At 38.5% G+C, this 26,902-nt stretch overlaps 1 protein-coding gene across 6 annotated transcripts in view; it reads left to right on the top strand.

The window, feature by feature from the left end:
• The window catches only part of C2H8orf34 (chromosome 2 C8orf34 homolog), a 426,915-nt gene that overhangs the window by 299,798 nt on the left and 100,215 nt on the right, over positions 1 to 26,902 (top strand). For all 6 annotated transcript variants that reach the window (XM_051159058.1, XM_051159051.1, XM_051159035.1 and 3 more), the window contains one exon: positions 18,024 to 18,109. In XM_051159058.1, the coding sequence (XP_051015015.1) occupies positions 18,024 to 18,109 (86 nt within the window). The remainder of the gene's footprint in view (positions 1 to 18,023; positions 18,110 to 26,902) is intronic.

The raw sequence follows: 26,902 nt of genomic DNA, 5'->3' as shown, positions 1-26,902 counted from the left end.
TGCATCCCCAGCACCCATTAGCTGGAGGGAGGAGGATGCGGCTTAAAGGCGAACCTCAGTTACACAGAGAGTATGAGGCCAGAGGGCTTGACACTAGACCCCATTTAAAAGAAAAACAAACAACAAGTAAACTAAACTACATTCTGTCTTTACTGAAGCTCCTCCAGCTGTCTTATGTTGGCTGCATTGGTAAAATAATTAAAAATGAGATTTTTTCCTAAATATGGACCTAACTTCCACAAGTCTAAAAAATATTATGAAGTATATATCGTGTCCCCACTTCTTGAATTCTTAGATTTCCCCTCCAAAATATATGAATTCTGCTTTTTCAGTTCTGATGAAGGAGTCCTACGCCCTAACTTGATGACTGACTGCTCAGTGCCCTAGGAGAAACCTCTTTCTGCCATGGAAGGTCACAGCTGCAGCAGCCAGAGCCTGTTGTACTGAGTTACATGGTGACAGTGTGATGAAGAATTCTGAGAAAAGTCTCCTTCGTATGCTCTCAGTAGAGATAGTCAATCTAAGATGGAAGGGTGCATGTTTGCATTCTTGACTTACTGTCCACTGTTCAACAGCACCTGTTAATTCCTCGGCCTCCATCACAAATCTGAAAATGGCTCTTGCAAAGATGAAGTGAAACAGCTCTGAGGGGGAACCTCATCCTGTGTGAACAAAGAGGACCAGGATGGATAAGGCTGTTCACACAGGGCCTTCCCAGAGTAGGAGAAAAACAAGTGTGTCTTTCTGGGAAATATGGATTATGCTGCGTACGGAAAGGAAATGCACAGTTTGATATCTGTATTTTGCTTTCTGGTTTAATTGTCATATGATAACAGATCCTAGGAAAATGGTTCCTGCTCGATTGGATAAGGTGGTGTACACCTTTAATACCAGGAAGACTGTCTGAAAAACATTTTTTAAGAAAGTTCCCCTCACCTCTTGGGGGTTGTGTCTGCATACACACACAACTTTAACCTGAGTTTTGAACAGTGCTCCAATTTTGTCAATTCCAAGCGGAATGTCCCTCAGCTGTCTTTCACAAGAGCTAGTCCCAAATATATAGCAGCTGCCATGCAGATGTAGATGGCTTCACATAATATGGTAAGAGGCTAAGGCAAACCAGTATGGCACTCCAAGAAGAACAAGGATGTCGCAATGCACAAGCTGCGTATAAAGCCTTGGTACAAGCAATACTATATGACGTCTGCTTTCTTTCCTCTTAGGTGCCCCTGAAAGTGGAATTCTGATAAGCTCCCCTTTAAGCACCTTTAGTTAAGAGTGTGTGGGATGCTTTCTGAGAGCACAAAGGAAACAATCCCACAAGTGAATTAATTAAGCCCCAAAATTTAGGAAAACAGAATAGTAGATTTAAATGCATTTGATCTCCATACCTCTTTTGGCCTATTAAAATAAAGAATTTTTCAGAATAACATACAATAAAGAGATGCTGTATGGTTTGGGTGAAAGCAAGTTCAGAAGGAATTTAACTTATATAATTCTATTCATAAAATGATCACAGAAATTGTTATGACAGGTAACAATATTTCAGTTTTGACAAAAATATCAATCTTGGTATAAATATAGTAGCTTTGAATGTTCTAGCTCGAATATTGATTTTGTTGATACACACTTTAAGTGTTGAAACAGAATTATTGATGTTGATTTTGTTGTTGAGATGGGGTATTGACTTAGATGGCTCCTACAGGCAGAAGATGAGCCATTTTGAAACAAAAATGAGAAACCATAATTCTTGTGTTTTTGCCTGTGGCCGAAGACTTCTTACTGATTACTCACCGTGTGATACCCTGTACTTCCCTGGTACACTTTGTAGCAAAACTGAAATTATTTCAATTATTCCCTATGGTGACTGCATCCATTATGGAGTAACAGTTCCACAACGTGTTGTATAACATGTATCAAACAAAAGATTTTGTTTATCTGCTTGAATATCTTCTACTGTCTCCACCATCTGTGGGAAGTTAGCCTCACTAATCAGAAGAAACCTTTCAGAACCAACCTTTTCTGGTGACTTTATAACTATCAAAGAATATTGAATGTTTAGTAACATTTCATAAGAAGTGGGAGTCTTCAAAGATGCATTTTATTTAGAAAACTTAGCGTTTCCATCAGATAATGAAATACCGGAGCAGAAAATAACACTGCTAGGAAGGCTTTGTGCTTTGTTAAGCCTTCATTTTCTTGACAGTCACTGGCGCCTGCCTTCCAATTAGAAATTTTCTCCATAATTTTAAATATAGCCATCTATTCTTGAAGTCTGTTATGTCTAAATTATGGCTTACACTGTAAAGAAAAAATGACAAGGAAAAGAATTAAAACTCTAAATATGAGAGTTACATAAAATAAAGAAAATTAAATATTTAAGATGCTTGAAAACCCTTATTTATAGACTTGTTTGATTACCTCTACCATTTTTAACTTCTGAAAGCAGAGGCATAGGGAAAACGCTTCACTGCATGTAAATCCTATAGGCCTTTCTAGAGTCCATTTGCTGTGTATACCAGAAAATGGACAGTCCAGACGATGGCAGTTACAAGTTAACACAGCAGCACATAATGTCCTAAACACTATGCTAAATGATGAGTGACTCCAATATTCTTATGCCTGAAGGGCTTTGGCTTTTCTACTTATGCAGACGTGTGTGTGCAGTTTTGTATGGATGCACAATTTAAGAAGCATTGTCAAGAGTACACATACTTCATTCACCTTTCCTTAAACAGATCGTTTCCACCTGCTCAAGCAATTTATCAACCTCTCTCAGGACTCTGCTAAAATACCAGTAAACAAAGAAATTTAATATGTTGTTTAAAAAAAACTATCATCCGAGTTTGCGCCTCCATTCGTAGGGTTATGTTAAACAGAAACTAAAAGAGGCCTAGTTTATTGCCCCACAACAAAGTTGATACCTCAAGAACATGTTGAAGCTCAAGGGAAATCCTCCAACAAGACATTTACAAGTGGCAAGTGCCCACTGTCCAGGCTTGGGAGTACATCAGGACTATCTAATGTGAAGGGAGGATAGACCCAATTCCTGGGGTAGGTTTGAATATCCTGGTCTCCTAGCATATAGGAAGGTCACAAAGAGATAAAAATTTGGAAACTTGGTATAGATTTCCTATTAGTATTTATGCTGTGTATTATGAAACAAAGTTTAGGAGACTTTTTTCTGAGTTTGGGAGCTATACTTTACTCTGAACATATTATAAAGTCTTTTCTATTTTTCTTTTGTATTATCTATCATTTATCTATCTATCTATCTATCTATCTATCTTGTGTCTATCTAACTATCATCAACCTGCCTATCTATTTTCATCATCATTATATTTCTCAGCCATATAGCTATATACTTTTATAAAACAGAGATCATTCATCTATAAGTATCCATTTAATTTTATGGGCCTCAGCTATCAGATTATTGAGTATCTGCATTGGGTTTTCTTGTCATTTAACACACTATCATACTTATGGCCTTACTTTTTAATCGCTCTGGGTTCTTCTCAATACAATGATGAGTAGCTTTCTGACTTACTAAATCATCTTCTTAACATAAATTTCTCAGGGGAGAAAGTGACTCAAAAATATATAAAGTCAAGTGAACACATTTCTATCTGAGTGATGCTAAACTTTCATAATAAAATTACTTCACATACCTTAATTCTATGTAATCTAACCAATGGAAACTCATAGTGTCCCAGCTACAGGGCTGTGAGAAGTGAGATGTATAACTATTGCTCTTCTAAACATTACAATGGATTTCTTTTTCAGTAATTTATAAACCTTGCATCCTATTTTCTTCTTTCCTGTACCCAGTTTTCTTTTCGCAATTAAATTTTCTTTCCTTTTAAACAGTGTTTCTTTACATAGTCCAGGCTTGCTTCAAATCTATAATCTTTCTTCCTTCACCTCCCTGTTCTGTGATTATAGGTGTGTACCGATCCACCCAGCTTTAAAATTTTAATTGAAGTATAAAAACATAAAAGTTATACATCTTTATAGTGTAATATGTGATGTTTTTGGTGCAAATGTATAGTGTATGATTTTAATTGAAGTGAGCATATCTATTCGGACATTTATCATATTTATGGTGAAAATGTTTTAACACTCTGAAGTGCATAATACCATATTACCATTGTCTATGGCTGTACATATCCTATTTCTATGCCTATTTAAAAACTACTAAGTTATGATCTTTGAAGTGTCAAAAAAAGTATCTTTTGCTTCTCTTCTAAAGTGTGAAATTATTGGAATTATTAGACCTAAACTTCAGAGGACCCCTTCCCGTTTGTTTTGTTGTTGTTGTTGTTTTTGGTTTTGTTTTTTTTGTTTTTTTTTTTTTTTAGTTTTACACTTGTTGATGATGGCGCATCACTACTATTCTTCCCTTTACATCCTTCTTCTCTTCCTAGAATTGTACCATATGCATTCTGAGCTTAGAGTAGTAGAAATATTTCTATTCTTCAGATGATTTCAGAGCTGGCCACTCATCTCTAGTTATGTATCTTGCTTATGAATGTGTTCTTTACTTTGCTTCTTCTTCTCTAATGGATCCAGGGAAGTCCAGTCAGGACACTGGATATACACAGAGGATATAGAAATCTGAACTTGTCCATGTCTTTCAATTGGCCGGCAACTTGTGTAGAACATCTCACCTTTTTTGGTAAGCATTGTAGGAGCTACTTGTTTGACTTCTACAGTGCAAGTGGTTCCAAGTGAAGAGGTTCTCAGTGCAGACTCTCCTCACTTTCAGGCCTCACTGCTCTGCCTTAGGGGATGTTTCCTGCAATTTAGCAGTGGGATTACTACACAATATGACCCCAAACCTTCTGAGGCCAGGTCACGGGCTTCCCATTGGAACACGCTTTCTTTCTGATGTGCGTGTATACCAACTCCACAGCCTTATGCTGGAACCTTGCAACCTGGCTGTTTCTGCTATCCAAAAGAATATTCTTTGGTATTTTCTGTCCCTAGCCCTCCATCCTTCTCAGTTTGATGGAACTTGGTTGGAGTGTCTTAGATTATTTTGTTAGCTTTCCATTGCTATGAAAAATATCTGAGAGAAACAAATGGAGAAAATGTTTATTTTGGTAAAAGAGTCAGAAGTTTCTATCAATGATTATCTGCCCTCATCTTCTTGGGTCTCTGGGTTTGGGGGAGCTCAGTATTTCCTGGTGAGAGCATATAGCAGAGGTCTGGCCCCTCCATGGCTGCCCCCCCCCCAAAAAAAAAAAAGAGAAGAAGAGGAAGAGGCTAGTGCAATGAAACTTCTTCAGGAGCTCAGCCCCGATGGCCTAACTTTCTCCCACTCTTTTCTGGAGGTCTCCTCACTCTCTCAGTAGCCCACAGGGAATTGTCTGTGCTTTTAACATATGGGCCATTTGAGATACAAAAGACAATGCTGCTTTTGTATCATTCCATAACAGCACAGCTTTCTAAAAAGGTTTCTAGAGCTTTCCCTGATTCTTCTGTATGGTTTCGTATCAGCAGCAGTTTTAAAATATTTAATGACGTTTGTGATGGTGTGTGTTCCTGCAGAATTCTCTCACTTGGTATCTGTGGTTCCATAGAACCCATAAAGACCTCATTCCTCTCTGGTAAAAAATGATGCCAACATTAACTTAGAACTCCCAGTATGTATCGTTATTGAGCTAGAACTCAAAATTAAAGTTTTAAGTATCCCGCATCCTTTGGAATGACAGAAGCTCAAGGAAAGAACTTAAGAAACATATTGACACTTCTGACACCACAAGAAGAGAAGTCTAGGAGTGTAGCATTTGATTTTCAGCTAAAGGGAAAGAGAGGGACATGAGAAGGAAAGGAAAAGGAGTTGGTTACCCGTAAAAGAACGTGACTTGTAAGTGAGGCTCCCAGAGGTACATAGAAGGATGGTCTTCTGTCATACGCCTGAGTGAGGCAGCCCTGTGCTGTGTAACCACGAATGAGAGGTTTTCATTAAAGGAAACAAGGGGGAACAGAAAAATAAAAATTTGGGCAATTAATAAATTGCATTGGATCTAAACAGTCTCACTTTTTAGCTTGCATGTTACATTCTTCACAGCTGCTGCTGGTCTTGAATCGTATTGATCCAGTGTCTGTAAGTTAGGGTAAGTTGATAGCATCTGGAGCTCAAGTGCAGTCAGATGCTGATATTCAGAGATGAGCTAGCATGGAAGGAAACAGCATTCAACTAGAAGGCAAGGCCTAGCTAGAGGAAGAAAACCTCTATATCCTGGCAGTGCCCCCCCCCACCCCCACCAGAGTGCAGTAGTAGAGCCATGGTAGGGAAGGTGGGATGCTGTGTCCCTTCAGTGTCACATCCTCACAACCAGGAACTCTACATCCTTTGGCCCAGCTCTGGGTATCGGCACCATCTGGACACTTGTTAGAAGCAGGCATTCACTGGCTCTTCCCAAGATTTCCTGTGCTATCATGGATTAAGTGGGCAAAACTTTGTAACTTGTGTCCAGAATCCTGTCCCCCACCCATTCAGCCCCAGGAGACTCCATGGACACCAGATTTGAGAACAACCAGCTCACAGTTTCAAATAAGGACTGTCACTGTGTATATCCACCCTAAGCATGATGGATCCTTTTATGGATATGAAATCTAGGTAAAAATGACTGTGGGAGTCAGTTTTTAAAGAGTGTTTGCTGAGTCCAATGTCAAGGCTGTCTGTGGCTTACTCTGTTGCCTTGGTTTCTCCATAGGCCCTCTAGCTCCAGAGCACCTGGCAATATGAGATTACCCTTTCTTATGGTTGCTTTGTGTTCAGGAAGTTGAGAATGTCCCCGGGGCCATCCTTTGCATACATAGCTATGATGTGCCCTTTAGTGGTCTCCGTTCAGGCCCTGTCTGCTTGGAAAATCCGGTGTGGGGTTTTGTAAGTACGTTCACCGTCGGCCCTGGCCCATGCCTCATCGTCTGAATCGCATTTTGTGTTGACAGTTTTATGCTTAATCTGAGGAAAAGCAGAAGAGACCAGCAACAAAATGTCTATTCTCCCAGTTCGTTTCTCTCAGATTTGATTTTAAAATCCATGTGCCTCTGCCAAAGAAATAATCAGCAGCTCAGATAAGAGGCAACCGTGGCAGCTACGTGCCTGCCGTGCTGCATGTCTGAGAGAACCATAAATTTGATTAGAGAGTTACAGGGAGTTTACAGGCCCATATCTCACTTACAAGAGATAGGACGTTAAGAGGGAGACTTAGGAGGAAGGAGCATGGTTGCTATCTCAACATCATCATTAATCGCTATGCTCCAGAGGTTAATGCTCTGAGCTTCTTGTGAATTTTCGAAGCAGAACTTAATAAGCTTTCTGGGGTAAATGGGTCTATCATTTTGTTGCTCTGCTTGTGGGAAAGGAGCTTTGTCTAAGCAGTTGCTCATCTGCCTGTTCTATCCTGAGTGAGAGTGAGGCCATGGGCGTCCACAGATGAATGCTGGGAAGGAGATTTTTTAATGCTCTAGCATAGGAAAGGGGACAGAACACTGTTGGGCTTTCTTTCTTGGTAGTGGAGCTCCTGGGGTAAAGCCATGTCTAGGGTCTAGGAATTCTATCCAGGAGATCTGGGAGACTGTGCCAAAAAGTCAAAGTCAGTGCAAACAGGTCAGCCACAGATAGGTGGAATTGGAGGAGGTGACGAAAGGTTGCAAAATGGAGAAGCAGGTTTGGAAAGTGAGAAGGGAAAAGGACATCTAGGTGGTTTCTGAAAAACTGGGACATGGTAACTGATCCCCATGGCAGCAGTGAGGGCTTTGGTTTGTTTGTTTTTGTTTCTGTTGGTTTGTTGTTGTAGGGTAGGAGAGAGACCATCAAATTGCAGGGTGAATCTGATACTCGGAGAGCCACAAGTTTAAGCTCTTCTTATCCATGCTGAGTGGAGAACACAAGGCCTGAGCTCTGGCTTCAGGAAACCTGTGATGTCAACGGGGCACACATGTCAACACTCACAGGCCACGCTAGATGACAGGCCTCAGCCGTAGAATACAACAGTGCCCTTAAAGACTCCCAGTGGGGATTTTGTTTTGCTGTTGGTGGCCACTTCAATTAGTTCTAACAGCATCAAGACTGAGTGAGCAATAAGTTCTTAAGGTTTCTTCTACAACAAAACATAGAGACATATACTAGAGTCCCACAATGGCAAATTAACCTTTAGAAAGAGAATTAAAAGTAGCTCAGTGGTCGCAGTTATGAAAGCGGCTTTGGGAATCCAAAGCAGCCGTCTGTAGGGAGAGAAGTGGTTTCCCCATCCCTTCAAAGAAAGTGGTCCAAAATGGTCCCCCAAACCAAAACCGCTTAATTGGATTCCCCTGATTTAATTCACATTCATCAGGGATGCCTTTGCTTTTTCAACGGAAGAGAGAATTTACAGGATTCAAAGTAATTGTATTAAATCGTATTTCACATCCTGATCTTTTGGGGGTAAGATTTTATAACCCAGAAGGAGATCACCTCCCCACAGCTCCCGACATTTGTTTAACATCTCCATGTGGCCACCTATTTGTCTCTCTGTGCTACTGCCTACATGTCTAAAATGTTGTTTAATGTTGTTGTATCCGAAACTAAATTCTGCTTAATCTCCACCAGATTTCTTTTAATTTTCATTTCTCAGACAACAGCTGAATTATCAGTTCAGTTGCTCAGTGTTCCATCTGTGCCCCCCCCCAAAAGCTGATAGCAGGTTCCTTTCCTTTTGAAATGCCACACTGATGTGTCAGCCATCAGACATATCATTGCAACTCCAAGGAGCATCCACAAACAGCCTACTCCATCATTGCTGCCCTCAGGGAGACAGGAGGACTCACTCTGCTTGTGGGTGTTTTGTGGCTTTTGTGTTTTCCTGTAGCATCACAGGCAGGGCAAGCCCCAGCAAAGAATAGATATGATCATGTCACCCTGTTCCCAAGCTTTCCAGTGCTTTCTCCAGGTTTTAGGGAAGAAGATGTGCTGTTTCTCCTCATCAAGTATCTGAATGAAGTTGTAGCTTGTCCAGTATAATTAAACCCCAGCTCTCTGTCTCTCTCCCTCTGAGAACATATCCCGCTATTTAAACCATCCTCCTTTGACTGGAGTCATCGGCTTGAAGACACTTAAATGTAATTTCTCCATACTGGAGCACCGTTTTTTCAGGAGTCTAGAACATTCCACCACTTCATGTTTCAGTTCAAGTTTTCCATTTGAGAGCAGCCCTCCCTGTACACTCCCTGGGTAGTTGTACACTCGTCCTCCATACTCAGTTCACTTTTCCTTTCTTTAAAATAAATTGGATTTCTTATAAGCCCTCAGCTGTGTTTTACTTATCCCTTACTTCTGGTTGCCCGAATCTAAACTCCACAAGGATGGGAATGACAGTGTCTTTTCCCAGTGTCTCCAGCTCCTGTGCCACTGACTGTCCACAGGACCCTCATCCATGACATGCTCTTCTCTTTCTGGATTATTGTTCAGGATTTCCAGATGATGCCATGCATTTCATCAGTCTGTTGAGCGTGACGTTGTTGCTGCTGTTGTTGTTACAGCTTTATCACATTAGGCATGTCAGACAATCGGGGCTTTCCATTCAGGCTAGGTCAGCCATCTGAGCTCTTAATGAAGCTATAAGCTACTGTGGGTTTCTCATGCTCTCTTCCCCCAACCCCATCCTGATTCTGGCCCACTCCAGCAAAGCTTCCTCAGTGAGTGTATCCTTATGGAGTCCTGTATGTACTAGAAGCGTTAGGTAAGCCTTCAACTAATTACTCAGTGACAAAGACGCATCTGATGAATATCTATCTACTTTTAAGTCACATACTGTTTCCTTCCAGAACATATTTAGACAAAATAATGAATGTGTGCATAATGTGATCATTTATCTATACAGCCCTGGTAAGTCTTCTAGTGCAATGTTAGGAACAATACTTTGTTTGTGTGAATGTCTCATTGCCCACGTCGGGGTTCAGCTGGACCACCAGCGACAGAGAGTTTGTCTGCCCTTTGCTAGGTCTCAAACGCAGGACACTATGCATGTGTGACAAGCACTCTGCCATGGAGATGTATCCCAAGACCACAGGATGGATTTAAGAAAAAGATTTTAAAAAAACATTTAAAAGTATATCACTTTATTGAACCCTTTGGGTTCTTAAAAAGGAGAAATCACCTTGCCTGTCTGCTCAAGCTCCCTCCTGAGGACAGTTAGTCCTGTGCTAGTATTGATTCTTTTGAATGAGAACTTACATGTTCCTTCTCTGGTTTTTGTGGTGAAATCATGAAAACTAGCCAAGGTTACCAACATATTGCCCACATTATCACAACCAGTTTCCTGAATGAGCTCTGACTTCTTGATTAATCCCTTTCCCATCTGGGTAAATCCTCACTATATTTATGTAACAGGTGTTCACTAATCATGCACATTTACCAGGTCCTGTGACAGGCACAATAACTCCTGTGGACACATCTGTCATCATCCAGTTCTTTATTAAGACTGTGCAAGAAAGCATCCCACAGAATTTAGGATACTGCTTTTCAGTATTTATAACAGCACTTCCTCTACCTAGCTGGATCTCACTGGCTTGTATAAATGGAAAGATGATTAATTTGTTTTAAACAAATATACTTATAGCCCTTCTTAGCACCATGTGAGCCCCACTGTGACCTTCTTTGCCTCGCCTCTTTCTGAGTTGCTTTAAGGGGCAGTAGGTAACTGCATTTATACAGGCACAAAGTTCAGCCTCTCACTTTTCTTGGTCCTGTTACATCTTATTTCCTACTCAGGGATAACAAATGGCAGTCATGCCCTACTAGTGCATGTTCCAAATATAGGTTAAGGAAAGCCATTGCCCAAGGGTTAGTCCTGAATATATGCTTTGCCTTTTGCTTCCTCAATTACATCACATTAGATTCCCTAGAACCTCATGTGGTTTAAGTAGAAGCCATGGCTACATGAGCTGACTCAATAATCCCTTATCATATGACTTTGGTTTTCTACTTCACATACCCATGCCTTTCTTCCCTTCTTCTGGAACGATATAAGCTCCTACACATCAGCCTTTGACTCATTCTCTGTATCATAGTGGACCTGGCACAGAACTATTTGACCCAAGAAGGACACATGCAGGATGATATTTAGAATTTCTCAAGGGCATGTTGCTATAAATAAATAGTCAGTAGAGAATTCTTGCCTCTCCTTTGGATCACATACATTTTTATTTCCATTTGAAATAATCACTGAAAAATATCATAAAAATCCCCCTGGAGCCTGTAATATACCAAACTCAATTAACCTTTAGGGTTGATTTTTAGAGACAAAAATCTTTTCCCAAAATAACAAACAGACATCTGTATAAACAGGTGAGACACAGAAGGAGAGAAATGGTAAAGATTTGCAGAATCTGCTAAGACTTCCAGAGGGAAGGCTTTTAAAGGGGGAGAACACAGAATGAAAAATGGGAAATAAGCCCCACGGTTTAAAAAAAAAAAAAAAGGACAGGGGCATGTTGCCAGAGATAACAGCACAGTGACAGAGGACTCTCAATGACATATTTTTGAAAAAGTGAAAGGAGTTTTGAGGTCACAGACTATTAAACCTCAGGAGAACATCCAAGAAGATGGACTTGCAGACACAAGCAGGGATTGTCCAATTGCGGGACTCACATAATTTGCTGAGGAAACCATAATTCGTCTTACAGGAGACAAGAAGGCAATACAAATGGGAGTGCTTAAACCCTTTGGAGTCAAAGATTATTTTGAGAAACCAGCTAAAATTATGGTTTCTCTCTCTCTCTCTCTCTCTCTCTCTCTCTCTCTCTCTCTCTCTCTCGTTCTCTCTCTCTCCAAAGAAAGAGGTCACAAACACTTACAACTCCCTATTTTCTTCATTGTAATTTATGGTGAATTCCTAAAACCTGTCTATGGAACCACTAAAAATGTTGATGATAAGGCCGCCTCTGCTGAAAGGTACTGAATGAGGAGTATTTCAGGAGCTTGACTCCAAGTGCAGTACATAAGAAAAGAAAACAGCAATGTGTGTTAGACAATGTTGGACCAAAGTCTGTGTGCGCGGGCATGCACTCGTGTGTGTGTGTGTGCATGTGGGTGTGTGTGTTCATGTGTATATGTTTGCATGTGTGTATGTTTGTCACTCTATGGCTGAAAGAGAAGTAAGCTTGTTCATATAGAGGAAATGCACAGAATGAGTAACAATGGCAGGAGAAAGGCTGGTAAAAGTAAGCAAAGAGCAAAAGAGACATGAAACGGTGGAGGGATTGCCTGGAAAGGAACTGTGGACATATGAACTCTAACTGAGGAGGGACAAATGGCAATTAGGAAAACCAGAACATCTCAGAAGGAACAGGAGCATACAATTAAAATCATTCCTGAAAAGGTGTTAGCGGGCGCAGCATTATAAAAAAGCATAATGCAAGAGGTATTTCCAAGGAACATGGAGTTAGGCATTTCTGATGCCAAGTGACAGTGAGATTCCTGACATTGGTTTAGGGTGACAAAGCAAAAACAAACAAACAAAAAAGTCACCCCAGCTCTGAGGAAATCAAGGGACTTTGAGATTATCACATATGCGTGCACATGACTACACAACCATTCCAGATACTAGGGATACAAGAAGTGAAGGAGGGAACTGAAGACCTGAGCAAAGCCTTTATTACCAAAGAGCAGAAATGTTTATCCACACAACTCTGAATGACCTAAGGGGTGAGGGGGCAGGCAGCTTTCCTTGGGGGAAGAATAATATAGTAAGAATACTTTTTTTTTTCACATTCAGGCTAAGCACATGATCTACCATTGAACCCCATCTCACTCCCCAGGAGAAGAGCTTCAGTGTAACAATAAAGGATAGGGCTACCATGCATAGGGGTGTGACAATGGAGAGCAGAGGCATCCCACGTAGGGGTTAAAAATATAAGGAAGTTTGTTTCATATGAAAGAGTGGTTTTAGAAAGCAAATAGAAAAGGCTTGGAAAAGCTCTGTGGTAAAAAGTTGAACTTTGTAAAGGCTTCATTTCCCGGACTTGCCCACACAACCCTTGTTTGTGCAGCAGCTACTAAGCTCTGACAACAGCAGTGCTGTGTGTCTTGTAGCCTGGGGAACATTGGCACATCTCTCCCCTGGGGAAAGGTGCCAAGTCACAGCAGACAGCTTCTCAGGCATCTGGAGGGCAGTGCTTGGACAAAGATGAGCCAGCTTCAAGGACACCCAGTGTGCTGGGCGTTACTCATGGCCGTTGGTTCCTGCAACTCAGTTACACCAAGGACCCCAAAATCAAAGACAGAACTTCCTTTGATCCTTGCAACACTTGTCTCATCACTGATCAAATTAATAAGTGCTAAGTAAATATTTGCCTCTACTGATCCATGAGATGTTTAAAACAAACAAATAAAACAAAACAGAAACAAAACCGACAACAAAAATGGGTTTGTCGGGAAACCCTATCTACTGTTGGCATCTCCGGTTAGCCTCTGAGCTGGGTATAGTATGAAGGACTCCATTTGTCAGCAGGGATCCCTCTTCTTTGCCTGATCTAGGGATCCCAAACCCCCACATCCTCTACCTGAGGTGCAACTCCTTTTGTCCTGGTAGAACCAGTTCAGCAAGCACCTGGGGATTCCTGAAGATATCCACTCTATGTTAGTAAGATGTCTTAGCTTTTTAACCAATGACCTATGACTTTTCCAGGAGATCTCCTCCCACTCATAGGATAATTAAGTACTGCTTTCCCCTCTTATGGTAGGATGGTTTTGATACATGTAGATTGTCTGCCTGGTGCCTCAAGCTCCAGTGAAACAGACACATTCACCCTCAAACCCCTTCCCACTGCCCAGGGGTTATAAACCCTTGATTCACAAAAATAAAGGCTTGCCTTGCTCTCTCACTCCACCATGATCATTTGCAATTCATCATTTATTCTGGGGAAGAATTGCGGCTGGATGCCTGGGGCAGCGATGGCAAAACTGCTTTGGCAGCTGCTGAAGCCCACTCCATCAAGGCAAGCTCAGCGCTGACCACCAGCAAAGCACCTGCTGGGTCTGCCTCTCACTGGACCTGCCTTCAGGCTGGTGTCGGGTGCCTGCCATCCTCTGCCGTGCTCAGCATGGCAGCTTAGCAAAGGGCTGCAACACTTTGAGTATCATCATGGGCTTTTGGAACTCCCGAGTTTTCACTGTGGTCATGTACCAGCAACCTCATTCTAAAAGATGATGGATGACAGGGTTTTTAAAAATTCCCTTTTCAATTTCTCAGGCAGGTTCTCACCAGGATGGTGTTGAACTGGAGATCTTCCACCTTCACACACTGGGATTACAGCATCCCAGACAAGTGTTGGTACCCTAGAGAGGCAGACATAGTCTTTATGTCCCAACTAGTTCATCTTTGTGGAGATTTTTTTTTTTTAACATTCAAACCTACTGTTAATTACACAAGTATACTGAAGCATTTGCAAATATTCTAAAAGGTTAATTTAAACATCTGTGTGTGCATGTGTGTGTGTGTCCCCATGCTCAAGGCATGCATCCACACACACAGTACACATAAGTGAGGTTGTTTTCAGTGTGCAGAAGTGGGCATAGTATCCTCTGGATCTGTAGTTATGAGCATTTGTCAGCCACCCATGGTTTGTTCTCAGAACCAGAACTTGGGTTTGCTGCAAGAACAGTAAGCACTCTTAATCATTAACCTATCTTTCTATTGCCTTGTGAGTTTATGTTTGTTTGTTTGTTTGTTTGTTTTGTTCTTCGAGACAGGGTTTCTCTGTGTATTCTTGGCTGTCCTTAACTTACTTTGTAGACCAGACTGGCCTTGAACTCACAGAGATCTGCCTGCCTCTGCTTCCCCAATGCTGGGATCAAAGGCGTGTACCAACAAACCATATTCCTTGTGAATTTTTAATAACAATTATTAATTATATCTTGAAATATACACTTTCTCTTTAATACTGTTGATAGAATGGTAATGGAACAAGAACTCAAAAGGAATATAGAAATATATAGGGAGGATAGAACAAAAGGTAGGTTAGTGAATCTACTACTCAATTTATTGCCTCAATTGTCACTCACAAGGCTATTTTTAATTCACTGGTATAGAATTTTGTATATATATGCAAAATAAGTTTAATTTTAGATACAGTCGTATAGAATTCAAATGTAAGATTATTCTTCACACACATTATATATGTATTTCTACTCTAACATGAGCTGTTGTACCCATATAACTCAATTATAATACAAGGTTTATTTCTAATACTTTGAAAGTGCTATCGCAGGTTGTTTAGGATAAATAAGTTATACAAGTTAATTGTTAGTTGATCAAATAATGGTTATATCAATTACTGTTTACTTTATCATAAGAATATGCATCTTAGGTGCAACAGACAGATATGCATGCATAGAAAGATAAGGTAGGATAGTTAGATATGGTCTTCAAAACCCTCAGAGATATATACAGAATATTGCATTTAAGATGTTTTTATTATTTTAAAGACTCACTGACAGTGAGACAGGTTAACTCCTGGCAACACCCAGCCTACCTCAAAAAGGATGCTGAGCATCAAAGAACCTCCTTATGGAGATGGCTTCAAATGTGGCAAACAAGCCACTGGGCAAAATGTCCTCATTTCTACCACAGGCAGAATTCTGCCTTAAAAGGGGCAGGCTTGAATGCAGGCAGAGTTGTTGGCCAAACTATGTCAAGACAGAGTAAGAAAGTCTTCAATAGTTTCCTGCCTCACAAATATACCTATCAGATATATAGGGCCAGAAGGCTGAAGATGGTGCTCCCACAATATAGAGAGTTTTGGGTGACTTCTCAGGTAGCAAACTGTCTCTGTCATCTTCTCGTTTGGGAAGCTGATAACCTGCACTCCGGGTACACTCAGGTAACCAATTTTATTCCTTCTCAAGTCTCTGATGGGGTTGAAGACCAGATAATTTAGTTTTACAATGAAGCTTAGTTGTTTAGAGTTTAAGATGTTTTTAGGTCTAGATAAATGTTTTAAGTTGATAATGATGAGATATGATAGATACTGATTTACATTTAGAATTTTAGATGCACCAAGATAGGAAAGATGTTTCTTCAAGTCTGTCAAAAACAAATAGCCAAAACATTAAGAATGTAACATTTACACAGTTCCTGATTGTGTAATGGCTCCTCTTGCTATAGGTAGTTTATTGTATAAATGTGTAATAATATAAATGTATATGTAAAAAATAAAAAAATTAATAAAATATATTCTAAAAAAAACCAAAAAGAACCCAATATATGATATTATGGCTTATCAAAAATATTTTTCCTAATTTGTTTACATGAATTGAAAAGAGGAAAGTAGCAGGAAAGATTTGGGAGAAAGTATAGCTCTTTAATTATTTTAAAGCAGTTTTTTTAGTTAAAATTTGTTGAGGTGGTGGCACTCAGAGGAAGGACAGCAGGTAGCCAAGAAGAGACTTGATACCCTATGAGAATATATAGGGGGAGGTAATCCCCCTCAGGAACAGTCATAGGGGAGGGGAATAATGGGAAAATGGGGGGGGGAGGAATGGGAGGATACAAGGGATGGGATAAACATTGAGATGTAACAAGAATAAATTAATAATAAAAAAAGAATAACAGTAATAAAAAATGGGCATAAATAAGAAAATGAAAATATCTATCCATCATGTATCTATATATATGTATGTACATCATCCATCCATCTATCCAACAAACCAGTCACTCCATTTGTATTCTATTGATAAAATTATAATCATGAAAAAAAAATTTGTTGAGGTATAAAGTGCATACATAAGTGGGCCAAAAAGTGTTGCAAGAAAATTCTCCTTGACAAGTCTTTATTTTTATTTCACTATTTGTTTATTTTTGGGTGCTGGTTTTCGCATGCCATGGCTCTTATGTGGAAGTCAAAAGACAATTTGCAGGAGTCAGTTCTCTTCTTTTACTATGCGGGTCTGAAGGAACAAATGTGCGTATTCAGTCTTGGCAACAAGTGCTGTTTAACCTGATGACCATCCTAGTTAACTTACAATATGTAACAGTATAGCACAATACAACCTGTATTTACATATAAAAGTACAAATTGTGGCATATAGAGAAATACACAGAAATCCATAATATAAAAAGGAAAGCATAATTTACAATTATTTATAATTTTACTAAAGATAAAGAGAATGAGCTATTGTGTAATTCCACCATGGCATAAAAAACAAAAGTATTACTAAGAATTTTAACATGAGATCTCATTGTAGTTACAAATTATACTTTTTATTTTTAATAAACCTTAGTTTTATATGGCATATTTTATTAGTATTTCCCTAGGAAAGCATTTGTCATTTCCTCAACATACAAAAAATGTGAAAGCATTGGTAGAAACTTCCAGTCTCAGGACTGTTTCATAGTCTCTCCTTCAACATTTACAGAACTGAGCTTTTTTTTAGGGCAGAATTCTGGGACACATTGCTAATACCCACCTTCTTCTGAGAATACACTTTCAGAGTGTTCCATAAACCCAGGTTGAACTTAGTATTGTGAGGTATCACTTCTTAGTGTAGACATGAGCATATGTCAGTTGCGGGATACACACTGTAAAGGACCTAGAGAGTGTTCCTTTACCAAGGGTTCCCTAGTGTCTCCATCAGACCTGGGCTGTTGTACACACTAGGATCCTCCCTCCCACCACTGACAGATTTTGACCTTTTGCCCTTCTTCTCAGACAGGTTGATTTGGAAAGTGTGTGTGTGTGTGTGTGTGTGTGTGTGCGTGTGCGTGTGCGTGTGTGTGTGTGTGTGTGGCAAACCTCTGTACAATGATTAAAAAAAAAATCTGTCTCATGAGTCCAGGACCCAGAAGAAGTCAACTGAACACAGAGTATCAGGCTGGAAAAGGCAACAACCTGAGCATAAGATGGATCTAGTAAATGTCTATGTTTACTTTGAAAAAGTGTGTTTGATTTCAGAGTCTAGAAGTCTGATATGCACTTCATAGCTCACCATTTAGCAATGTCACAGTTTCCAATGATGCTTTTTAATTCTTTAGGCTTCAAGGAGACAACCTGATGGAAAGAACCGAAGATACACTACAAATATTTCATTCTCCAGATGAGATCATCCCAGATTCATTGGGTAAGTTTTAAACTCAAAGGTATCACAGAAGTTTTAATAACTCTTAATGATTTACAAAAATAATTTCACTGAATCAGATGCCTGCAAGCTTGAGTCACAGGCACACCCCTCTCACTTGGGCTGGGACGGACAAATGAGAAAAGGAATCAGAAAGTGTGGGTTCTGAAGAGACAACTAAATGTTAGCTTCTATTAAAATCATACTACTAATTCTAACTTTTTCAATACGTTTTCTCCCTTGTTGGCTCTATAGAAAGTGAAATTTCTTATGAGTTCCTTGAAAATTGGCACGTGTTTTACTCCCTCTCTCACGCCTCCGACCCAGTTAGTTTTTTTGGAGGAGAACAGCAATATCATATTGGAGACTTCATACAACTTATCTCTCAGTCACAAGTTAAATTGGTGTTGAGACTATAAATCTTGTTTTTCTCTCTAAGACCAACTTCATGTTCCCTTAGTGTCTCGTGTATGCCTTCCTCTTTTCCTTTCGCTGTATTGTGCTCTAGCTTGCCTTTCTTTTGCTGGGATCGAGTACCATGACCAAACACAGTGTGAGCAGGGGAGCGTTGATTTCAGTTTCTGGGTCCATCAGAGAGGGAAGCCAAGGCAGGAACAACCTGGGGCTGGGCACTGAAGCAGAGACCATGGAGGAAAGGATGCTGCTTTCTTGCTTGTCCCACTGGCTTGCACAGCTACATGTCTTACACAACCTTGGCCCACCTGCCTCAGCATGGTATCATCTGCAGTGGGCAGGGCCCTCCTGTATCAATTCTCCATCAAGGGAATATTCCTTAGACACACACACAGAGACCAATCTGATGGAGGCAGTTCCTCACTTCAGATTCCCTATTCTTAGGTGCCCTAGTTTAGTATGTGTGCTCTTAGAATTCACGGACAGAGACTACCTTGTTCAGGGTTGGGTATTTCAGCCTACACTTACAAGTAATAGTCCCCCTTCCAGGGAAGCCAAGGCAGAAACCCGAAAGTAAGAACATAAACCTGGATGAATGCGTTTTCCTGGCTTACTTCTCATAGCTTGTTCAGCTTGCCCAGGCCCATGTATTGAGGGGTAGTACCCCCAGTGGTGGGATGGATCTTCCCATATCAAATGGTACCCAAGGACATGCTCTACAGACATGTCCATAGACCAATTTGATTGCTCAGATGAGATTCTATTTTTCATAGATGACTCTAGTTTGTATCAAGTAGACCAAAACTAACCAGGTATGTCTAGGTTTTTCTTCAGGTTCACAAAAACTATGACACTCAGCATCATAGCTGTTTTTAATAATAAAAATTATTAAATACTTAGCCCATACCCATTTCTATAGGATTCAGTACAAACTCCATAACTTAACATATGAGGGTAAAACTGGAGTGCTTCAAAATGCTTGACAAACCAATGGTACATGTAATGCTACTGCAGTGGTACCTAAGACGCATTGCTACTATTTTAACTGTATTCTAGCAGAGCTCAGCACCTGGGATCAGGATCATTAGAGGAATTAAAGTAGGAAAATATTTTCCTTATGTCTGAGTGAGGAACATCTTAAAGTAGACACAAAGTTCATAAGCATTAGAGAGAGATGTAATGAAACAGTAACGGACTATACACTCTAAAACCTAGAGCAAGAATGTTTGAATGATTTTACAACAAACAAATGAAATAATTTATGTGTATAAGATATTTTTAATTTTATACTAGTATTTTACAAATGTTTACATGAGTTGAAACGAAGCTTTCTAAGGTATTCTACTAATGTATATAATTCTATGTTACAATTTGTCATTGGATTAATTTAACTTAAATTTTAAAATGACAGAAAAAGATAATGAAAACCAACTATAAAAATTAAGAACTATGGAGCTGAGGATTGCTTATCAGGGAAAGTGCTTGTTGTACATGTAAGAGAGCAGTGATCTTCAGGGTATGAGGAAGCTGAGAGATGTGATAAGGAAGGAGCCAGAGAGAGGCAAATGAAGGCTGTTGGGAATCGCTCTGGTTCTTAAGGAAGGTCACAAGCTTGAGATGTTTAATTATTGTACATCGTAAGTTAAATTTACTATATTTCTTTTCCAGATAACACAATTCTATGGACTTTATTTGGAATTTTATATATACACATAACTTCATATGTAAAAATCACCCACTAATATTTCAAAATAAAATGATAGAGGAATATAAACCAATACCAGTGACTAGAAGCACGATTTTGTCCATATGTTCAGATCTGCTATAGAGCTAAGGTCTGCATATTCTGAAGACAGTTCTTAAACCCTGACAATGAAAGCAGAGTTCTGGATGACCAGCAACGTGGAGCTTTATGCTACCTATCAATCAACACTCATTTATCTTGTGTATTCCACCCGACCATCTCCTCTTGCGTATATTGCATAGTTTCCTCTGCATAGACCACTGTTTCCTCAATAGTAACAGCTTCCTTTGGCTGCCTGTAGTATTCAGACCATGTGCCCTAATGTCATAGTAAGTGTCCCTGATGTCCAGCTTACACTGATGCTTCCTCTTTCTAAACTCATAATTGTTTCTGAGTCACTCAGTATTTTTCACACTTCAAATGATTTCATGCTTCTTAAGGTTTTCATGCTCAACATGAAAGTAACACAACACAGATACTCTTTAGCAACTTGGCCATTAGCTGTTTAAATGCAATCAAATATAGTTTAATCAATCAATTTGTTAACAGATCTGTACTCTTTAGCTATTACATATACATATTTACTGAGAACTCTAGAGACAACTATGCTGGAAAATTAAACAACACATCTAGTAATATGTTTCTGATTATAAAAAGATCCTCTGGAAAAAATGCATTCATTAAGTTTAAGCTCCTTTCTTGAAATATTTATATCCTGCTTTTTCCACATTCAAATATTAGAATACCTAATTAGGAAATTGCAAAACAGGAGTTTCTGCTTCAGTGAATTCCTTTCCACTGAAGTTAGTCAGATCGTGAGACTCCAAAGTTAAGAATCATTAGCATCATTCAAAAATCTCTGATGTGATTTACATGTCAACTATGCGTCCTTATTGAACTTGGCTCAAGATACACATTTCTATAAATAGGGCTAATCTTGTGCAGAGAAGTTCTTGTAACACAAGCAGCCATGGCAAAAATGATGACAAGAGGAAGCTAATTGAAGCTAAACATTGTGACAAGCAGTCAAGATTTCCAGATCCCATCAGCAGGCTCAACCAACAGATTAAAATTGTATCCAAGAGTTTGAAGACAGATTTAAAAGAATAAAATCACTTTTATTGCTCCGTGCCTCACTTTTATGCCTCTGTGCTATTTCACTGAAGACTCAATTTCTGCTACGCCTTATGTGATTGAAAAGGCAAACAATTATAGTATCTTTCTGGAAAACGTGCTACCTCATAAGACAAACTTCTCTGCAGTAAAAAGACCGTAATTGTCGATATATCTGCATGTGCTAGTGAGCACTCTGGAAGAAATGTATTTCAAACACATTAGAAGTTTGTCCCTTCAAGCATGAGACAATGGATTGTTATTTCTAGGATGCCTGTTTGCTCACCTAACCTTGTTAGATTGATGTTCCATCACAATTTTTCTCTTTCTGGCTGAGTCCATTTGCCTTTGTAAATTTCAAATAAGTTAAGACACTGAAATTCTCAGCTGCTCTAGGAAGTTCCCCATACAAATGCTCTGCTAGGCTCTAGGACCACTATCAGCTCCTAGATTTCAGCAGATTGGATGCCCCTAACCAAAGAATACTCAAAACAAGCCCCTAGCAGAACACAAACTAAAATGTTACTGTCACCTGGTAAGTGTTCATTTGTGGTTAAAATATTGATACTGTGTATGTATTCAAGTTAGTTCCATGAGACAGTAATGAAAAATAGTTTTGAGTCATGTATTTTGGAATCACATAGCCGGTACTTGACCTATAAGATTTATTGAGTAAATGAATATAAAAAAATACATAAATGGATGAGTGAATGAACGCATCAACACAAATGAGATCAAGCAGAAAGTATCTATCCCAAACTGTCACATATTCCATGAGAGGAAATGGAGAACACACGCCGTACTTCTAACATTAAAAAGCCAGAAAATTCCTGGAAACTTTTAAATTGTATATATTATACATATATATACAAATTATTTTCATGTAGAAAATAAAAATTTAATATTAAGTAAATGTCTTACTCAAAAATCTCAACTCATAAAATAAAAAAACCATAGTAAGTTATAACTTTACATAGTATTTTCCCACAGTTTGATGGAATGTAACTTAATTTTATTTATAATTTTTTTTTGTTTCTTTTATAGAAATTAAATTCTTTTTTTCATACAATATATCCTGGTTACAGTCTTACAGTTTCCCCTCCTTCTACTTCCCCTAGTTCCTCTGTATTTCCCTTCCCATCTGGAGCCACTCACTTTCTGTTTCTCAGTGGGAAATAACAGGCTTTTATGGAATAATAATGAAATAAAATAATAATAGAATAGGATAAATTAAGATAAAATTAAGTGATAAAATATAAAAAAAATTATTGCATCAGAATTGGACAAAATAAATCAACAGAAGGAAAAGAGCTCAAGAGAAGGCACAAGAACCAAAGACCCAGTTCATTTGCACACTTAGGAATCCCATTAAAAATCACTAAGTTGAAGCTCATAATATATATGCTGAGGACCTGGTGTAGACCCGCGCATGCTCTGTGCATGCTGTCTCTGTGTCTCTGTGAGTTTGTATGAGCTTTGTTCACGATTTAGAGGGCCTTGCTCTAAATCTTCTGGCTCTCATTTTTTTCTGCCTTCGCTGTGGGGTTCTCTGAGCTCTGAGGGGAGAAATTTGATGGAGACATCCCCACTTAGGGGTGTGTGCTCCAAGTCTATCACTCTGCATAATGTCTGGCTGTGGGGCTATGAATTCATTCCCATATGCGGCAGGAGAAAACTTCTTTGATGATGGCTGGACAAGGTAGTGACCTATGAGGCTATAGCATTAAGGGTCATTTTACTACTCTTGTTTTTGTTTGTTTTGTGTGGATTTATATATGGGTCTTCAATTTAAACCTATTGGTCAATGAGTCTGTTTTTGTGCCAGCTCCGTGCTGTTTTTTGTTACTATATCTTTGTAGGTGATACTCTAGTGGTTCCTTACTATTTTGGATTGTTTCAGCTATCCCAGGATTTTTGTATAAAGCTGAAAAATGTCTTTTAAAGATCTATGAAAATTTGTGTTGGAATTTTAGGGAGATTGCATGAATCTGTGGGTTGCTTTTTGTGGGAGTAGCATTTTTTCTATATTAATCCTACTGACTCATGAGCATTGGAGAGCTTTCCATAGTCTGTTATCTTCTTCAAATTTCTTCTTCAAATAATTGATGTTTTTTCACTTGAGACTATTTGGGAAAGGTGTTGTTTCTATGATTTCCTTCTCAGTCTTTTTGTCATATATGTACAGGAGGGCTACTGATTTTTATGAGTCAATTCTGTATTCAGCTACTATGCTGAAAGGGTTTATCAGGTGCAGGGGTTTCCTGGTGGAATTTTTCAGGTCATTTATACATATTATAATATCATCTGCAAATAAAGGTGCTTTGATTTCTTCCTTTCTATTTTGTATGTCCTTGATCTGTTTCATTGGTCTTATTATTCTAGATAAGAGTTCAAGTACTAGTATAGTATATAGACATGATATATATAATATATATCATATATATGGAGGGAGTGGACAACCTTGTCTTGGTCCTGATTTTAATGGAATTTCTGTTTTTCTTCAATTAAGTTTATGGTGGCTATGCGCTTACTGCAGTCTACCTTCAGTATGTTTAGGTATGTCTACTATATATCTTATCTGTCCAGAAATTTTTATCATGAAGGAATGTTGGATTTTGTCAAATGCCTTTTGTGCATCTAATGAGATAATCATGTAGATTTTGTCCTTCAGTTTTTTAAATTTGTGGATTTATGAATGTTGAAACATCTCTGCTTCTCTGGGATGAAACCTGCTTGATCATAATGGATGATCTCTTTGAATTGTTCTTGAATATGGTTTGCAAGTATTTTATTGAGAAATTTTACACCTATGTTCGTAAAGGAAGTTGATTTGTAATTCTTTGTTTTGTCTTTATGTAGTTTAGATATCAGGGTACTGATAATAAAATGAATTGGGCAATGTTATTTCTGTTTTTATTTTGTGGAATAATTTTAGAGGTGTTGGAATTAACTTTTCTTTGAATGTTTGGTAGAATTCTGCACTATAATTATTTGTCCCTGGGCTTTTTAAAATTGGGAGGCTTTTTATAACCATTTTTATTACACTACAAGTTATATGTCTGTTTAACTTGTTTATCTGATCTTGATTTAACTTTGGTAAATAGTATATATCAAAAAATTATCCATTTCTTTTATATTTCCCATTTTGGGGAACACAGGTTATCAAAGTACTTCCTTACGATTCTTTAGATTTCCTTGGTGTCTTTTGTTATGTCCGCTTTTTCATCTCTTATTTTGTTGATTTAGATATTTTCACTCTGCCTTTTAGTTAATTTAGAGAAGGGCTTATCAATCTTACTGGTTTTCTAAAAGAACCACCACTTTGTCCCATTGATTCTTTGTGTTGCTCTTTGTTTCTGTTTTTGCTTTGTTTTGTCTTTTTAAATTTCAGCTCTGAGTTTGATTAGTTTTCGTCCTCTATTCCTTATAGGTGTGATTTATTTTTTGTTCTAGAGCTTTCAAGTGTGTGTGTGTGTGTGTGTGTGTTCTTTCTTTTGATATTGTTCATCTGATTAGTTATCCCCTGGGTTTCTTGAATGTAGTTAATCTCCTTAGGTGAGAGGTTTCTTCTAGCACTTTCTGATAGATGTTGTATAAATTGGACTTTATCATGGAATAGCTTTTTTTCTCCATCTATGGTAATTGATAGTTTTTCTGCGTATAGTAATGTGGTGTTTATGATCACTTAGAGTCTGCAGCACATCTATCTAGAAACTTCTGGCTTTCAGATTTTCTATGAAGTCAGATATAATTGAGGTATGCCAGACATTATATGTTACTTAGTCTTTTTCCTGAGGCTTTTAACATTCTTTCCTTATTCTGAATGTTTAATGTTTTGATTACTATGTTCCAAGTGGAATTTCTTTTCAGGTTCAGTCTATTTGCTATTCTGTATCATTCTTGTACTTCAATAGGGCTTCTTTTCCTGTAGGTTAGGATTTTTTTCTTTGATTTTTTGAGTATATTTTCCATTTCTTTTACTCTGGTTTCTTTTCCTTTCTTTACTCTATTATTCTTAGACTTGAGTTTTTCGTAGTCTTTCTTAGATTTTCTGGATATTTGTGCCAGGAGTTTTTTCAGTTTAACATTTTCTATGACCTATATATTTATTTCTTCTATCATGTCTGATTCTTTCTTCTATCGATTGTTTTCTGTTGGTAAAGCTTGCCTTTGAGGTTTCTGCTTTAGTTCCTAAAATTTTCATTTCTACATTTTTCTCATTTTGGGTTTTTCATCAATTCAGTTTATTGATTCTAACTGAAACTCTTTCAGGTCTCAAACAGTTATGCTTTTGTTTCTCTGCTTTTTGTTTTCCATTTTCTTCCACTGTTTGTGTTTTCAAAGATTTCTGTAAGTATTTAATCACTTCTTCTTTCAAGAGCTCTGTCATAAACATAGAGGCATGCGTGTTTCAATTATCTTGCAATATTCAGGGCGTATTGTGATAGGATCGCAGGGTTCTAGTGGAGACATATTATCCTGGGTATTGTTATGTTTTTATGCTGGTGTCTAGGCATCTTGGATTGGGAAGACTGTAGTTCTAGGTATTGGTGTCTACTCTTGTCTTTGATGGGTGGATGTTTTGTTCTTTGGTTACTGTTTTCTCTTTGGTTTTTAGGAGAGTGTGGTGTCTGTGTGTGAGGAAGTCCTTTGTTTTTTGTCAGGTGTGGCCAGTGGGGACACAGTAAGAATGTGTTCCTGTTCCTGGGTATTGGAAACTATGGAAATAGAGATGAACTGGGATGGGGAAAGGGGGTTCATAGGAGGGAGAGGAGCTGCTTAGTTAGTTCCCTGGGAATGAGAGCAGAGAGTGGGTAGAGGCCACAGCAGAAGAGATGCTACAGACCTGGGGATGAAACTACAGGATTTGGAGGAATCGATGGAGAAGTGAAGATCTTCGATTAGGCTACTTATTTCTCTGGAGGGGATTGTAACTTAATTTTAGAAGATGTAAATGAAGTCCAAGTTGCTTCTTGGTTTAATGAGTCTGTCCATGCTAGCTCATAAGCTCTTAGAAGTTGGTTTTAATAAATAGGTGCCAAAGTATTCTCACAACTGAATGACTATTCTTATCGATGTTGATTTTATCAACTAAAATTTGCTACTTTTAATGGTTTTGTTCTGTTTATAAGGGTAGTAGGAAAATTATCTTAATTTATGGTTTCTCCAGAGTTGGTATCACAGTGGAACCCATTCTGTGTTCTACAATGATATCTATGTTTATATAGAGATAAGCGTGTACCCAAGAGATTTGTTAGCTTTTCTTCTTGCATAAAAACACTCTGAGTTGCCAGAGATAGAGATGCCTTGAGCCAGAACCATGGGCTTGTGCCAAGTTTTTTATTGTTTCTCTATTCCTTGACCATAAGTGACTACAAGATCTCAACATTCTAATTTCTTTCCCAGAGCACTCATTTCATGCATTAGAAAAATCTATCTCCATTTGCATATGAGTCTAAATGGTTTTCTCTTTATGTAATCATATAGCTTCAAAAATTAAATTAAAATAGAAATACATTTTTCTC

This window comes from Acomys russatus, chromosome 2 (assembly GCF_903995435.1).
Source record: "Acomys russatus chromosome 2, mAcoRus1.1, whole genome shotgun sequence".
Lineage (NCBI taxonomy): Eukaryota > Metazoa > Chordata > Mammalia > Rodentia > Muridae > Acomys > Acomys russatus.
This window is presented reverse-complemented; position numbering and strand designations above follow the sequence as displayed.